General features: G+C 40.8%; 1 protein-coding gene across 1 annotated transcript in view; it reads left to right on the top strand.

The window, feature by feature from the left end:
- Nucleotides 1-17,566, top strand: part of fto (FTO alpha-ketoglutarate dependent dioxygenase) — a 296,064-nt gene that overhangs the window by 109,082 nt on the left and 169,416 nt on the right. The window contains exon 8 of the mRNA XM_033036328.1: nucleotides 10,945-11,069. Within this exon, the coding sequence (XP_032892219.1) occupies nucleotides 10,945-11,069 (125 nt within the window). The remainder of the gene's footprint in view (nucleotides 1-10,944; nucleotides 11,070-17,566) is intronic.

The following is a 17,566-nucleotide window of genomic DNA, read 5'->3' as shown; positions in this document are numbered from 1 at the left end:
AGCCTACTTCTGTCCTGAAATAATTGATGTCAGGCGAAAGAAGAGTCTCGTTGTGAGGGTAAATCACCCATGCATTAGAGGGTGCCAAATGACTTGTCCTTTGTAACTTCAAGAACCTGACTGGGTAAAAATGCATCTCTGGCAGCACAAGGAACAGCTCTTGGGTTTGAAGAGTTAGGGTTAAATCCTGAAGTGAATTCTTGTCTAATCTTAAATCAGCCTTATGTTGAACCACTAGAAGTATTACATTGCGCTTGCAAACATTAGGAATTAAAGTCTGTTAGTGTAAATTGAACCGAGAGGTTTACTGGATCTCCAAGCACAGAAGCTGATGCTATTTTTACAGATTTTAAAAATAAGACGCTGTCTGTAATTTTTCTCTTTCCTGTAAGAAGGACTTAATAAATGTACTTGACATGATTACTGATATGTGAGTTGTAATAATCTTGGTTTGCTGCAATCTTTGGTGTATTGCTGGGTATCCAAGTTACAGACAGTGTGCAAATTGAGGTTCACTGATATAGAGAGGGCCACAATGCGACTTTTGGATTGGAGCATATGCTCTGATCAGAAAGACGGGCAATTAAGTTGAAGATGCTCTGGAAAGATTAATTTGACATTTTTGTGGGATTTAGAGATGCGTAGCAGTACAACTTTAGGACCAGGCAGATAATGCAGACTAGTGCAGGTCATCTTTAGCAGCACCCTTCCTACCTTCCATCTAAAACTACGAACTCATTATAGTGACTTAGTATAACAAAAAGCATTTTGGTGATCCAAAATTCCCTCTTTTTTTAATGCAATTAAGTGTAACAAGCCACTTATGAATGTAATCCTTTGGGGATTTTAAATGATGGTATTTTATTGTGTCATTCTAAAAGTTCTCTCCTTGTTGCAGCTCATTTGTTTGTAAAAGCTTTGTCCTTAGAAAAGGAAAAATGTCAAAATTATCATTTGGGGAGGTGGTATGTAAGATATCGATTCTGGAGCAGGTCGCGGAGCTCCTCAATTGAGCATGCATGATTCGTCCCACATGTAAGAGATAGCAGAGAGAAGGCAGGAGAATGGGGTTGAGAGATAAATCAGCCGGGATCGAATGGCGAAACAGACCTAATGGGCTGAATGGCCTAATTCTGCTTCTAAGTCTTATGGTCTGTAACTTTCCACTCGATCTATTGATTTCCTTGCAATACAAAAATCAGTTGATTTCAGACTTCAATGTACTCAATAAATGAGCACAGACCTTTTAAGTAAATATTTACAAAGATTTTGCAGCCCGCTATATAAAGGAATTTCTCATTCCCTTAAATAGCCAACTCCTTAGCCTGTCACTACTTAGATCTTTCCAGACGGAGTAAAACACATTTAAATCATCGATCCATGTTGAATCTTAGGTTGCAATAGGACATTACCTCAATTTTTTAAACTCTCGTGAATATGGACCGGTCTTACTTCACCTGTTCTCATAGGGCATCATGATGGCGCAGCGGTAGAGTTGCTGCCTTACAGCGCCAGAGTCCCGGGTTCAATCCTGACTACGTGTGCTGTCTGTATGGAGTTTGCACGTTCTCCCTGTGACTGAGTGGAATTCCTCCAGGTGCTCAGATTTCCTCGAACACTGATTGTGGACAATAGACAATAGGTGCAGGAGTAGGCCATTTGGCCCTTCAAGCCAGCACTGCCATTCAATGTGATCATGGCTGATCATCCACAATCAGTACCCCGTTCCTGCCTTCTCCCCATATCCCCTGAATCCGCTATCTTTAAGAGCCCTATCTAGCTCTCTCTTGAAAGTATCCAGAGAACCGGCGTCCACTGCCCTCTGAGGCAGAGAATTCCACAGACTCACGACTCTCTGTGTGAAAAAGTGTTTCCTCGTCTCCATTCTGAACGGCTTATCCCTTATTCTTAAACTGTGGCCCCTGGTTCTGGACTTCCCCAACATCGGGACCATGTTTCCTGCCTCTAGCGTGTCCAAACCCTTAATAATCTTATATGTTTCAATAAGAATCCCTCTCATCCTTCTAAACTCTAGAAGAACATGCCATTCGCTTTCTTCACTGCCTGCTGCACCTGCATGCTTACTTTCATTGACTGATGAACAAGGACCCCCCAGCTCCCGTTGTACTACCCCTTTTCCCAAGTTGACACCATTTAGATAATAATCTGCCTTCCCTTTTTTTGCTACCAAAGTGGATAACCTCACATTTATCCACATTAAACTGCATCTACCATGCATCTGCCCACTCACCCAACCTGTCCAAGTCACCCTGAATTCTCATAGCATCCTCCTCACAGTTCACACTGCCTCCCAGCTTTGTGTCATCTGCAAATTTGTTACTAATGTTGTTTGCTAATAATGTTGTTAATACTAATTTGTTTGCTAATGTTACTTTGAATCCCTTCATCTAAATCATTGATGTATATTGTAAATAGCTGCTATCCCAGCACCGAGCCTTGTGGTACCCCACTAGCCATTATCACAGCCATGATCACAGTGAATGGCAGTGCTGGCTCGAAGGGCCGAATGGCCTACACCTGCACCTATTGTTTATTGTCCATTGTCTCCAAAGATGTACAGGTTTGTAGGTTAGTTGGCTTCGGTAAAAATTGTAATGTGTAGGATAGTGCTAGTGTACGGGGAACACTGGTAGGCACGGACTCGGTGGGCCAAAGGGCCTGTTTCCACGTTGTATCTTTAATTAAAGGCAGTCTCCTTGTCCCGGGAAACAATCTTGTAAATTCATGCGGCATCATCTACAAGTCAAGGTCATCCTTCCTTAGAATGAAGACCAGAACTCGTACAGTATTTCAGATGAGATACCAAACACCTACATAATGCAGCAAGGTTTCCTTACACTTGTACTCCAAACCTCTTGCAATGCAGTCAAATATAGTGTTTGCCTTTTTAATTGCTTGCTCTAGCTGCATGACAACTTTGTCTTTCATGAAGCAGCAGACAAAGATCTCTACGTATCCTAACATGTGGCTGTTCCTGGCCATTATTAAAGCCACATTTGTTATGCAACCTGCTATTTTTGCGTTAATTTGCAAATGCAAACCTGAAAACCTGCAGATTTGATCTTGTATACGCAGCGGGCCTCATCTGGGATAATGGTACAGGTTTTTTTATATCCTGAAAAAGATGCTCGACTTGTAGGTCTTGTTTGTTACTATATGGACAGGGCAGTTCCAACTCAAGTTTAGTAGCCCGCTACCCTTGATGAAAGTGTATGTATGTAAACATTGTTTTAGGGGAGGATTCTGCTTGATTTAGACACATTCATTGGGTAGGAAGGAACTGCAGAAGCTGGTTTACACTGAAGATAGACACAAAACCCTGTGGTATTGCATTAACCTGTTCAGCAGAGGAAGCAAACAGGTAGAAATCAGAACCTTTTCCTAGGCTTTCATTGGAACCCTCCAACTATCTTTAATCTGCATTTACTGGACTTTATCTTGCACTAAACATGATTCCCTTTATTCTGTATCTGTAACACTGTGGACGGCTCGATTGTAATCATGTGTAGTCTTTCTGCTGACTGGATAGCACAACAAAAAAAGTTTTTCACTGTACCACGGTAAACGTGGCAATAAACTAAACTACACTAAAGTAGCTTCAATGAGGAGGGATTCAAACCTTCTCTTTGCCTACATACGGAATGCAGTCTCTTTGTGCGTGAATTGAGTATTTCATTTGAAGAAGATCCGATCCTTTTTGTAGTCCTAACTTAGTTAGGTGCATTTAATGCAAACAAGGACTAATGCAAATAAGAGAATTACCTGCACTATGTCAACCTGAGTTAAAATAAGGCTAACGGAGTAATGATGGCTGTTTGCTCCAAGGAGTTACAGCGTCTCTGGCACTCCTTACTCTGGCTTTGCTCTGGTAGCAGGTAAAAAAAAATATCTGGAAGTGCTCCCACTGAAGTGCACATAATAAAGTGACAAGAATGGAACAATAGGGCTGGATTGACTCCAAGGCTAGATATTATGTGAAATATAAATGTACAGCCAGATTGAGATGACCTAACCAAACTGAAAAAAAATAATGGAAAGTGAAATCATCTGGTCTGTGAGATTTAGGGGCTGCAAAGTGATGAGTAACACTCATGCCGCAGAAGCGCCAGGCAAAAACGGCCTCGAAAATGACAGAGACTAAGCCCTTGATATACAATGGCCAACATCCCACGCTCATCATTCTTTGCTGCGGCACGGTGGTGCAGCGGTAGAGTTACTGCCTTACAGCGCCAGAGACTCGGGTTTGATCCTGGCGACAGATACTGTCTGTACGGAGTTTGTACGTTCTCCCCGTGACCGCGTGGGTTTTCCCTGAGTGCTCCAGTTTCCTCGCACACTCCACAGACGTACAGGTTTATAGGTTAATTAGCTTCAGTAAAAATTGTCCCTAATGCGTAGGATAGTGCTAGTGTATGGAGATCGTAGGTTGGAGCGGACTCGCCTCTATTTCTTTGCTGTATCACTAAACTAAACTAAACTTAAGAGTAAATCACACACTGTATATTCTGCAGTAAAACTCTCCCTTAAGCCTTTCTTTTTATTTATTTTTTGTTATTATTTTTTTTTAAATTAGAAGTACAGTAAATTACAGTAATACACATCACATATATCTTATTACATTTGTTGTACCACTTCGTTTTTCGAGCTTTAAAAAAGGTAGAAATAAAAGAAGTAAGGAAAGTGAGCAAGAATCGTGAAGGTGCAGGAAAGTGTTGGGAAAAGAAAGCCCCTTAGGGAAGAAGTTAGAGAAGGAAGTAAAGAAAGGAAATAAGACCCTAGAAAGAAAAGAAAAAAAAAGGAAAAACAATCGCTCTACTGTAACACAAAACTCCGCAAAAAAGGATATACCAACCGTATTTTAAAAAATATATATTTTATACCCCCCGTTACCAGATCCTGGTACCATTTATATTTTAAATTACTATTGCACCTTATGCTTGTAATAGTTCCATAAATGCGGACCACGTCTTTTGGAAGTGGTCTGCTTTGCCTGCTAGGAGGAGTCTCATCTCTTCCAAGTGTAGTGTTTCGAACATGTTTGAAATCCACATTTTTATTGTTGGTATTGGAGCATTTTTCCAAAATTTGAGTATAAGCTTTTTTCCCCATTATTAGCCCGTAATTAATTAAGTTATTTTGAAACACGTTTAATTCGGGGTTACCTTCCGATTTCCCAAAAATGGTCCATTCTGCTTTTGGTACAAGTTTTATTTTAAATAATTTTGTGAAGATTTCAAATATTTAGTTCCAGAATTTTTGGATTTTTATACAAAAACCAAAAGAGTGCGCTATGGTAGCTTCTTGTGCCTGACATTTATCACAAATGGGTGAGACATTGGGGAAAAGTTTATTTATTTTAGTTTTTGAATAATATAGTCTATGTAATGTTTTATATTGAATTAGAGTATGTCGTACGTTGATCGAGCATTTATGCACATATAGTAAGTGTTTATCCCAGCTCACTTTTGAAATTTTTATAGCTAGTTCTTGTTCCCAGTCTCTTCTAATACCATCGGTTGTAGGTATTTCTATATTTAAAATAATGTTGTATAAGTATGATATTAGATTTGCTGATTCAGACTTTGTCTTCATGGCTTCATCCAGTAAGTCTGGGGGCATGTTATGATAGTCTTTTGTGTATTTTTTCAGATAGTCACGGATTTGAAGATATTTAAAATATTGATTATTTTTCAAATTATATTTCAGTTGTAATTGTTGAAATGATAATAATTTTCCTAATTCATACAAGTCTCCGAGCATTTTGATTCCCATTCTTTCCCATTGTGTAAATGATTTATCTATAATTGAAGGTTTAAACGACGGGTTATTGACTATTGGCATTAAAAGAGATAGATTTCTTAATTTTAGATTCTGTTTTATTTGTTTCCAAGTTCTAATTGTGCTATGTATCATTGGATTTTTATTATAATTTTTGTTATTCAGATTCATTGGTGAGAGGAGAGTCGCTCCTGTATTACACGGAGAGCAGTCCTCTCTCTCCATTACAATCCAGTCCACCTGCTGGGCAGAGTTGTCCAGCAGGTGAATCATATTTTTAATATTTACTGCCCAATTATAGTACATAAAGTTAGGGAGCGCTAGACCACCCATCTCTTTTGGTTTACTAAGGTGTGCTCTTTGTATTCTGTGGGATTTATAATCCCATATAAAATTTGTAATGTCTGAGTCTAGTTTTTTGAAAAACTTTTTTGGAAGATATATTGGAATTGATTGAAATAAATATAGGATTTGTGGTAAAAATATCATTTTTATAGCATTTATTCGACCTATTAAAGACATCGGGAGCGTTTTCCAGAATTTGATTAGATTATTTAGTTTCTTAACTAAGGCGCTATAATTGGCATTAAACATAGCGTGATAGTTTCTAGTGATTTCAATTCCTAAATATTTAAAATTTTCTGTGGCTATTTTAAAGGGGAATTTCAAGAGATGTGTTGAGTCTTTCGGTTTTATCGACATAATTTCACTTTTGTTCCAGTTTATTCTGTATCCTGAGAAAGATCCAAAGTCCTCAATTAGATTTAATATGTTTGGTATACTGATTTGGGGTTTTGTGATATACAGTAATACATCGTCTGCGTATAAGGATATTTTGTTATTTGAATATTTTGTATTATAACTGTAAATATCCTGTGTTCTAATTTTTTCAGTTAAAGGTTCAATTACCAGAGCAAATAACAGCGGTGATAATGAACATCCTTGTCTATTGCCCCTTGTTAATTGGAATTTCGTAGATAGTATATTATTAGTTAGTATTCTAAGCCTTTCTACCATCAACAAGGCACATCAGGATTGTGATGGAACATTTCCTACTTGCCGAGATGTACAGCTCCCACAACATAGAAACAAAGAAACATAGAAAATAGGTGCAGGAATAGGCCATTCGGCCCTTCGAGCCAGCACCACCATTCAATGTGATCATGGCTGATCATCCACAATCAGTACCCCATTCCTGCCTTCTCCCCATATCCCTTGACTCCGCTAGCCCTAAGAGTTCTATCTAACTCTCTTTTGAATGCACCCAGTGAATCGGCCTCCACTGCCTTCTGAGGCAGAGAATTCCACAAATTCACAACTCTCTGGGTGAAAAAGTTTTTCCTCATCTCAGTTCTAAACGGCCTACCAATATTCTTAAACTGTGGCCCATGGTTCTGGACTCCCCCTAACATCGGGAACATATTTCCTGCAACACTTGATACCACCCACAACGAAGCAGTTTGCTTCCACCTCTGCATCATCCTTAATACTTATTCCTTCCGACACCAGCGCACCATGCCTGTCGTACATGCCATCTACAAAATGCATAAACCTGCAACCCCTACACTAAGACGGACAAAGACCACAGGCAAACGGTAACACCACCAACTACAGGTATCCCCCCATGACACACAGAGTCTTATCTTGGAAACATGCCACCATTCTTTCATCACATCCAGGAGCTCCATACCGAACAGCATTGAGGGAATACCTTCCCCTAGAAGAACTGTGGCTGTTTCAGAAGGTGTTTTATTAGCAACACTTCAAGGGCCTTGCTGGTGACATCTGTGTAAAAAAATAAATAATAACAAGTTTAAGAAATGATAGGGACTTAAATGTTGGTGAATGGGATTGTGAAATAATACACCGTGAGACAGCCATTAAGCAGGTAAGTATTCTAGATGAAAATTCATTAAATATAATTAAATATGTTCTATTCAACATGGCATGAATTGTCAACAAGTAAACTATTTCATCATACAATATCTAATGTCTGAAAGTCAATGATAATAAAATAGTTCAGTTAACAAAATTTCTATATCAGTCTGAACAAGGGTCTCGACCCGAAACGTCGCCTATTCCTTCGCTCCATAGATGCTGCCTCACCTGCTGAGTTTCTCCAGCATTTTTGTCAACCTTCGGTTTTTCCAGCATCTGCAGTTCTTTCTTAAACATATCGTAAAATAGCCTGGTTACGTTTATTCCTACCCCGAAACCTCGTCTTATCACTGTTGCTGCTCCTTGTGCCTGAAGAGCATAATCATTTCCCAACTGCTGTCACCTGAGTCACCATCATAGTGTGCTGAATAATGAAAAGTCTTTAGTGAATAGGGAAAGCCGAGGGGTTTAAACATGGATGGATTTCTAATTTGTATCCAATAGGCCTGCCAGATTCTGCAGATGTGGGTGGACCAGATAGCAGTTGCTAGAAATCGGTGTTGGCATATTCTTGGTGTGGTAAATGGGTGCTGCATATGGAGCAAACATCTAATTGAATGCCACAATAAAGTCACAAAGTTGGGACATTCTTGTTTCATGTTCGACACTTGAATCCCAAACGGTCTGATAATTCGAAAAAGAATCCACAGATGCTGGAAATCTAAAGCAAAATGATGCTGGTAATACTCAGCAGGTCAGACCGCATCTGTGGGAAGAGAGACAGAGTCACGTTTCAGGAGTTATCAGGAGTTTCGATGAATGTTCTCCAACCTTGGGTGTCTTAAAAGACACTTGATTGGTACATGGATATGGAAGGTTTAGATGGATAAGGGCCAAACTACGGCAATGGGACCAGGTTAGATGGGGCATCTTGGTTAGCATGGATGAGTTGGGCCGAAGGGCCTGTTACCATGCTGTATAACTCCATGACTCTAAGACCTGTTTTGTTCTGTTTCTCTTCCCACATATGTAGCCTGACTAGCTGTGAATTCCTGGCATTTAAAAAAAAAAATTGTTAAAGCTACCAAGTCTGTGCTTAGATTATTTATATCCAGTAAATCCAAAAATCATGAGCCAATTGATACATAACAATATGAATTACCTGATACTTCCTCGCCCTTCAAGTCTTTGGCAATATATCACACACAGAAACAGAGAATTAGAGATCCTTGGGCCTAGATCGGACCTTTTAGAGACATGGATCGCATGTAGAACACATATTCCACTGTATCTCTCACATGTGACAATAAATAAACGAATCCAAAGAAAATGGGTACAAAAACATTGGTTTTGGTTAGAGTAATAGAGTCATAAGGTGTGGGAACAGGCCCTTCGGCCCAACTTGCCCATTCCATATACCCACCACCCTTTGTGTAAAATAAAGGTTGCTCAGGTTCCTATTAAATCTTTCCCCCCTCACAAACCTATGGACATAAGTTCTCGATTCACCTACTCTGGACAAAATATTTTTTTCCATTCACCCGATCTATTCCTCTCATAATTTTGGACACCTCTGTAAGATCACCCCTCATCCTCCTGTGCTCCAAGGAAAAGAGTCCTTGGACTCGAGTCCTGACAACATCCTTGTAAATCTTCTCTGCATCCTTTCAGCTTGACATCTTTCCAATAACATGGGGACCAGAACTGCACACAATACTGTAAATGTGGCCTCACTGATGTCTTATTTAACTGTAACATGACCTCCCACCCTCTATACTTAATACTCTGTCTGATGGTTCTGAGCTGTACCTGTGTACACTCACACATAAGGCTTGTTGGGCTGCAACAACAAGCTGAAATCAAGGCTCCAAATCGTAAGAAGTTGACCTTTGTGAAAACCTCTTTCTAGTGCAGTTTTGCCTGAAAAATCAAAATCCTTTTCCCTCTACGTCCAAAATAGACAAATTACTGAGTGAAACTTGGATTTTTTTTCCCTCTATATCCTCAATTGTAAAAACACATGTTACCTAAGCAGTTAATATTTAAGTCATAACATGTTAACATTGTTGTGAGCTTAAAAATAACTCATTGCCTTTGAGCTATTATTAGGAACAATATCTTAACAGTAACCAGGCTCCAACACGCTTATCTTCTGGCTCCAGGATTTTTGCTCCCTTGCATTTATTGATTCCAGCCAGTTGTCTGTAGAAAAGTAGAGGAGAAAATTGTGTCAAATATTTTGTACTAGTATCATCGTCTCTCACAAGAAACATGTGGCAAGAGTGACTTGAAATAAGACGAAAATTACTTGGAGCTGAAGATTGAGGTGAAATGAAACTATAATATATTTGCTTAGAATTTCCATCAGGCCTCGATTTGTACAATTAGGATTGGTCTTTTGTTTTAAGGTTGCGTTCATTCATTTTTCCATTTACCCAGAAAGATAAAACCAGGTAGATTTAGGCTTAGTACCTACCTGCTTCCTTATAAAAGCAGTGTTCGCATCTGGAATACTGAAGAGGTCATGCCCATGCTTGTTTAGCGATTTCAGGAAAGAGGGGAATGAAATTTTCATCAGCCTGTAAACATTTGAGCTGTTTGAGTCTTCTGCTAACAGAAGATTGAGATAAGGCAGGCTATCGGTCTGCCCAAACTGTTTGTTTGTTCCCCTGACCTGCAGTCTCTAACATAGTCGCGCTCGCTCCGAGGTATGAAAGTTTAGAAATGTGAAAGCATCACTCAACAGCAAATGAACAAAGGGCCTCAGAAGACAATTATCTGTCATTAACCTTCATTAAACTAATAAAGGAAGAGAGACAGAAAGCATTAGAGGGGAAAATTGTTGGTATGGTTCAAACAGTAAGCACTAGTTTTTGAGCCAGTTGTTTTCAGGCAATATGTGCAATTGAGATGTGAAGAATGATTTTCTTTTCCTCTATCTGTCTCTCTTGATAACATCTGTGTTTAGGGTTTCCGAATTACCTGAACCTTTTGACCCTTAACTCTGCTGCGTTGGCCAACTTGTAAACATTTATTTAAAATTGTAAAGGTTCACCCTGAGTGCACCGTGTAACTTGATTTACTGGAAATAAATATATTATCCATTTTGGTCATCATTAACTTCATTTGCTTTATTGATCTGCTCATAGTGGAAAGGAGTAATAAAGATGATATTGATTCTTTTTTTTTCCTACTTGCGTTATTTGCCACAGGGCAATTTTATTAATTTTTAGTTTTATTGCCAGCTTTTTAATTTTTTTTTTTCAGACAAAGCTCTTGCTGTGTGAAATCAATAAGGCCGATTGGAGTTTAGAGGAAAAGACGCAAAGTATTCGCTGCCTGTTGCCACTCCTCGAGGAGCGACAAGAATTAAGAAAGATCTGGGTGGCAAGGTAGGCTTGCATTCAGTGTCATCAAAAATATTTGTGGTAACCATTGTTACCAGTGGTACATTTTTGTTTAACAGCACCCATTCCTTCATGAAAAAACAATCAATAAAGTGATAAATTATATTTTTGTGTGCAAGAGACTTTGGGGTGGGTGGGGAATCGAAAACTGGCCACTGATACCTTTCCTTGCATTGAACATTTCAATCAAAGACGTTAACCGCCATTAAAGAAATTATTTTACATTTCAAAATGCTGAAGAGCTTTGCGGAGGCTTAGCGGCAGCTAAGCGGTTGTTTTAAGCTTAAGCCGAGGGAGAATCTGAAATGTGGTTTTACTAACCATCTTGAAACTCTGCTGGGATGTTAGTCCCCAGTGGCTGATACACCTATGACCCTTTTTCGTTTGATGTTTTTTTTCAACTGAGTGAGCCATCTTGAACATGTGAAGCACAAGAGTACCTCCAACAGATTGTTACCACACACCTCAGTTCACCTCATCAAAGCGTTTAGGTGACATTTAGTGGAGATGCTGAGGTGGCCCGTGTCATTTGGACTGAAAGACTTAACAATGGTCTCTATCAACCACCCAATGTTGAAAGCTATAAAACATTTGCAGCAATATCTCCATGCCACTCCAGCAGATATCAGGACAAGTGTCCTTACATGGAAAAGTAAGTGCCAAAGCCAAAATGTGTGTTTAAAAAAAAAAATCAGACTGTTGTCATACCAATTTATTTTCACTGATGAAGGGTATCAGCTGGATTTGATAAGAGCAACCTTCAACCTCACACTTCCTGAATGTGTTGAAGTGACTACATTGCAAGACGTAAAGGCTGCAGTTTATTTGCCTGAACATAACTTCTGATGGGCAATCTGTTATGCCTGTTCAAGAGGTGCTCAGGCCATTTGAACCGAACATTCTTGACCTTTTGCAGAGTAAAGGTCGTCACTTGGTCAATAAAATATGAGAGGTGTTACGGATGGCAAGCTAACATTAAAACTGCCAGCTGTGAGATTTTCAAACACATTCGTCTGCCTGTTTCCGTGTGTGAACTGCTGAGACTGGTAAGGTCAGAATACAATAATGAAAATTATTTGCAGATTACACCGACGCTTTGCCACATTAACGCAATAAACATGCTGAATGCTTATTGAGGCACGATGCATTGGGCTTGATAAATGGACTGTAAAGATGCCCATCTGGCTTCTAGGCTGCCTTTTTAGGGGGAGGACAGATTCAGAAAAAAGGCATGGTGGATGCAGATCTACTGACCCATAATGAATCAAAAGTATAGATTAAGTTGAAAAAGTGAGAGGGGAAGGGGCCGGTATAGTTGAGGATGAATATATGATGAATGAGAGAGGGAGGTTCACATTGTGATGAATAGGATGAGATTAATTGTAGGACGGCAGACGATGCTTAAGCAAAGAGCGCAGCCTTAAAGTGCTGAGAATGAAGCTTGGCTCTAAATGAAGATGTTGGACGTTTAGTTGTGCTCGATGTTCAGCTGCCCGCAAAGCCCTCTGACCCGAGTGCATTTCAAGTTGTACTGGATCCCCTTTGTTTGCCGTGACCCCTTTGTGCTCCCCTACCTCTGTTCTTCACCTGTGTCACTTTTGTCTGCTGGCACGGAAATAAATCGGGCCTGCGCTGAATAGTTGCGGGACCTCCTCCAGACAATAGAAACACTGTTTGATTAAATGCTACATTTTAACAGCCACCAGTTGTTGTTCGATTCCTCCTGAACATTTTCCTCGTGTTGTCTCCTCCTTTTGAATCCTTACACCTCCTCCTTTTCAAGGATAAATAGGATACTTTCTTCTTCATTATTCACACTGATATGTGCAATGGTGAAGGACAATGGGGCGGATTTTTTAAAACTAAGCTGTAAGATTTTTTTGGAATTCACAAGAGGAAACAAAAGCGATAAATCGGTCGGCTACTGAAAATGATGAAGTAAAGGCCTGGGATTCGGAAAGCTGAGACTTTATAGAAAAGAATTAGGAGTGTTAGTGTAGAGGTGAAAAGAGCTTCTGTCTGCTTTGCTAAAATTAATTGTGCAGAGAAGTCTAATGAAAGCAGCTTAGAAAAAAGAACAGTTGTTCCTCGTTCATTACTAATGAGATTTTTCATTAAGTTAAATTGCTATTGGCTCGCTGAAAGGCAAAGTAAGGCTCTAAGCCCTGAATGGACAAGTCTAGCTGGCTTATAAAGCACCTAAGGAGCCACATACAGGTATTTGGAAATAATGTAGGGCTTGTCGACAGATGTTCAGGAGATCGTGTTGGTTAGACTCATATTTCTCTTGCAGGCAGAATATGCAATGTACATCAGCCCAGGTGTAGGGTGGTCTTGCCAATAAAGTGTCTCCTCCCAGCTCCGAAGCACATACCCACATCAGGGTGCGGGGGGCTGTAATTAACACTCAGAAGGTTTAAGCTTTACCGGAGTGACGTGTGCAGTAATGATAGTGTTAGCTTCCTTAATTTCCCAGTTTCATCATCAATTATACCATGTGTTCCATCCAGTTGGTGCTACCCTCCCATTGTTAATTATAACCTACAAGACTGTTACAGTTAATTTTATGGCAAGCATATTGTCTCTTCAAGGCTCTCGAGCAGCTCATAAATTATCTTGAAGGTGAAATGTAACTTGGGGAAATAGTTATGAAAATTCCATCCATCTCGCTTAGGAGGCGCAGCTGCTACTGTCAGCTGCAGTGCCACTGCATTGTGAAGGAATTATGGTGGGTCAGGCCTAGGAGGCAGGGCCCAGGCTGTCACCGCAGAGGAAGCCTGTCCTGGCCCTGTCAGACATGCACCTTCTGCCTATCCCCTGTGGCCTCTCTTTTCAAGCAGCAAAAGGCAGGCTGTGCAGGTGTATGGTCCCAGAGCTGTCTGTGTTCATTATTTAACAGAACCGTCTTGAAGTAGGCAGGTATGAAGACCTTTTTCCACACGGCTGTCAGATCGAGGAGTTGAGAAGTACATAAGTTGTTAAACAGCGACCATGCCCAACTCGTCCCCACCCTCCCTGAGACAAAACAGTTAAAAGACCCGGTATGAATTTTAACAAAATTGTGTTATCAAATGTATGTATGGAGCTGTGTAGGATGGAACTGCGGATGCTGGTTTACACCAAAGATAGACGCAAAATGCTGGAGTAACTCAGCAGGACAGGCAGCATCTCTGGACGGAAGGAATGGGTGACGTTTCGGGTCTCGACCCGAAAGTGTGAAGAGAGAGTCTGAAGAAGGGTCTCGACCTGAAACTTCACCCTTTCCTTCTCTCCAGAGATGCTGCCTGTCCCGCTGAATTTCTCCAGCATTTGGTGTCTAAAGTTCAGAGATACTGTCCTTAACATTCTTAAACAGTAATCTTTGAATTTTCTGAAACTTTTTTTGGTGTTTGTTTTTTTCTTCTTGTTTAGGTATAGTTTTGCTATCATGGTAAAGCGTATCCACATGTTTAACCCACTTTTTTTTTAAATTTCTGTTGGCTAAAGCTACATCAGTCTTATTTCTCAAATAATCTGTGTGTGTAAAAGATACAACTGTCAAAGATATAATTTTTTCAGAAACTAATGTTGAGGAAATCCCTGTTCCCTGAATGTTTACATCAAGCAAAGCAGAAAGTCAAAGATAGACACCAAAAACTGGAGGAACTCAGCGGGTCAGGCAGCATCTCTGGAAAAAAGGAATAGGTGACGTTTCAGGTTGAGACCCTTCTTCCCCGAAACTTCATCTATTCCTTTCCTGCAGAGATGCTGTGTGACCCGCTGAGTTACTCCCAGCTTTTTATATCTATCTTTGGTTTAAACCAGCATCTGCAGTTCCTTCCTACATGTGGGAGAAAGTCAAAATGCCCAGGTATCCACCAGACCTACTGAAGCCACTGCAAAGCAGGTTTGATCCAGTGTGGGAATTCCATTCCATGCTCTGTCAAACTGAAGCAATCTGAAATTACAGGCTCCAGGGAATCTAATATTATTACCCTCCTGTGATAACTTGGGGCCCGATTCCAGAACTGCCTGGCCAAGTTAGCATTGCTGCAAAGCGTACATTAAACAGGCAACATCGATGTACACCACCAGCCCACATAACACATCTAAGTAGCTATTCTTCATGGAATCCAACCATCAAGTGCTGCTGGGGTGAGCTTGATTCTGTCCTCAGTTCACCTAGTAATCACTTTGAAGCAAAGGACTCCCGAGATCACAATTAAAGACTGATTTCTGACTTTTAGGCTTAACATCGTACTAGATGAAGGAACGTTGACTGACCGTTTCGCCAAGAGGGTTCAATTGTCATATGTACCAGAAACGGAACAATAAAATTCTTACAGGCTCGTTAATACGATAGCACAACAAATAAATATACCATAATTAATAAAACATATACATTAATAATCGGTGATATGAGGCAACCAGACTATATGTACAAAACCATAATGCAACCAAAATAAAGTGCACAGTAAATCTTTGGTGAGGTCGGGTTGTGCAGTATGATTCAAGTATTTGATGGTGGTAAGGGAAAAGCTGTTCTTGAATGTGGAGGTCACTGTTCTCGGGGTCTGGTACCTTCTTCCCGATAGTAACCATGAGATGGCCACGGTGTGGTGGGTCTTTGATGACATTAGCTATCTTCTTGAGGCAGAATCTCCTATAGATGATGGGGAGGTCAATATCGGTGACAACGACTACCACTTTCTTCAATTGTCTGAAGAAGGGTTTCGACCCGAAACGTTGCCTATTTCCTTCGCTCCATCGATGCTGCCTCACCCGCTGAGTTTCTCCAGCATTCTTGTCTACCACTTTATTCAGCCTCCTTCTTTCCTTGACGCCCGAGTTATGGAACCAGGCCAAAGTGTGGCCAGTCAGGATGCTCCCTACTGTACAACTGTAGTAGTTCCATGGAGTATTTGGCCGCGTTCCAAAACTCCTCAAAGGAAGTAGAGGAGCTTTCTAGGAAGTAAAAGGTAGGAATGGCTTGTGAATAAGCCCTACCACAGCTGCCGATAGTCCATCTGATCCTCCATTTTAGACTGAACGCATCTCTCGGCTTTCCTGGTCGGGCAGCAGGGTGGCTTAGCGGTACAGCTACTGCCTTACAGAGTTCGATCCTGACTACAGGTGCTTGTCTGTATGTAGATTGTTTGCTCTCCCTTGCGGGGTTTTTCTCTGAGATCTTCGGTTTCTTCCCACACTCCAAAGACGTACAGGTTTGTAGGTTAATTGGCTTAGTATAAAATGTTAGTTGTCCCGAGTGTGTGTCAGATAGTGTTAGTGTACAGCGATCGTTGGTTTGTGCAGACTCGGTGGGCCGAAGGGCCTGTTTCCGTGCTGTATCTAAACTAAACTAAACTGAACTTATCAAGGTCATATCCAGACCCTGTATTGGCAGATTGGAATGCCTGAGGTCTAGTCCTCAATAGACTGCAAACCTCATGACTCCCCCCACAAATGGCACCTGATCTGCTGAGTTCCCCCAGCTGATCTCCTATTTCAATACCACACTAATTGTTTTTAAATTTATAATGTGAATAATTGAAAAGAGTGCAAAGTGGTTGTTATCATCAGCGTGATATTTTGATGTAATTATATGCTTTTCCAAGGTAGGACACTAAAAGTGCACACTTCAGAAACATAAACAATAATTGGAAAGTATATTCTAAAGTTGTGGCTCTCAAATTAGGCGTCACTTTAGACTTTAGGGATCAGGCCCTTCCGCCCACCGAGTCCGTGCTGACCAACGATCACCCCGTACATTAACACTATCCTATGCTCTCGGGACAATTTACAGTTTTACCGATGCCAATTAATCGACAAACCTGAACGTCTCTTTGGAGAGTTTAGGAAGAAACCGAAGCACGCGGTCATAGGGAGAACGTACAAACTCCGTACATACAGCACCCGAGGTCAGGATCGAACCTGGGTCTCTGGCGCTGTACGGCAGCAGCTCTGCTGCTACACCACTGTGTGTATTTTCAACGTATTGTCCACTCAACCCTTTGCAAACCTATCCCATAGGCTAAAGTGAGTATACAAGGAAGCAGGTGGATATAATAACAGTTAATATTGTTTTGGTGTCTTTGGAGCCTATAATTAGGTATTGCTGACAGATGATGTAATATTTTGTAAGCACCTAAGCACACAAACTCCATATAGGCAGCACCCGTAATCAGGATTGAACCTGGGTCTCTCGCGCTGTAAAGGGCCTGTCCCACTTACGCGTTTCTTTTCGGCGACTTGCTGGCACCCGTCAGAGTTGCAGCAGGTCTCCGAACATGTTGGAAATCCAGCGGCGACCAGAACAAGGTACAACTCTTTGGGCGACTACTCACGACCATACAGGCGTCACATGTCGACAGGGTGTCGCCTGTATGGTCGTCAGTAGTTTCATCAGTCGCCAAAAGAGTTATAGCGTCTTTCTGGTCGCCGCTGAATTTTCAACATGTTGAAAATTTTCAGCGACCTATGACAGTGCCGGCAGTCGCCGAAAA

The sequence above is a fragment of the Amblyraja radiata genome, chromosome 17 (assembly GCF_010909765.2).
Source record: "Amblyraja radiata isolate CabotCenter1 chromosome 17, sAmbRad1.1.pri, whole genome shotgun sequence".
Classification (NCBI taxonomy): Eukaryota; Metazoa; Chordata; class Chondrichthyes; order Rajiformes; family Rajidae; genus Amblyraja; species Amblyraja radiata.
This window is presented reverse-complemented; position numbering and strand designations above follow the sequence as displayed.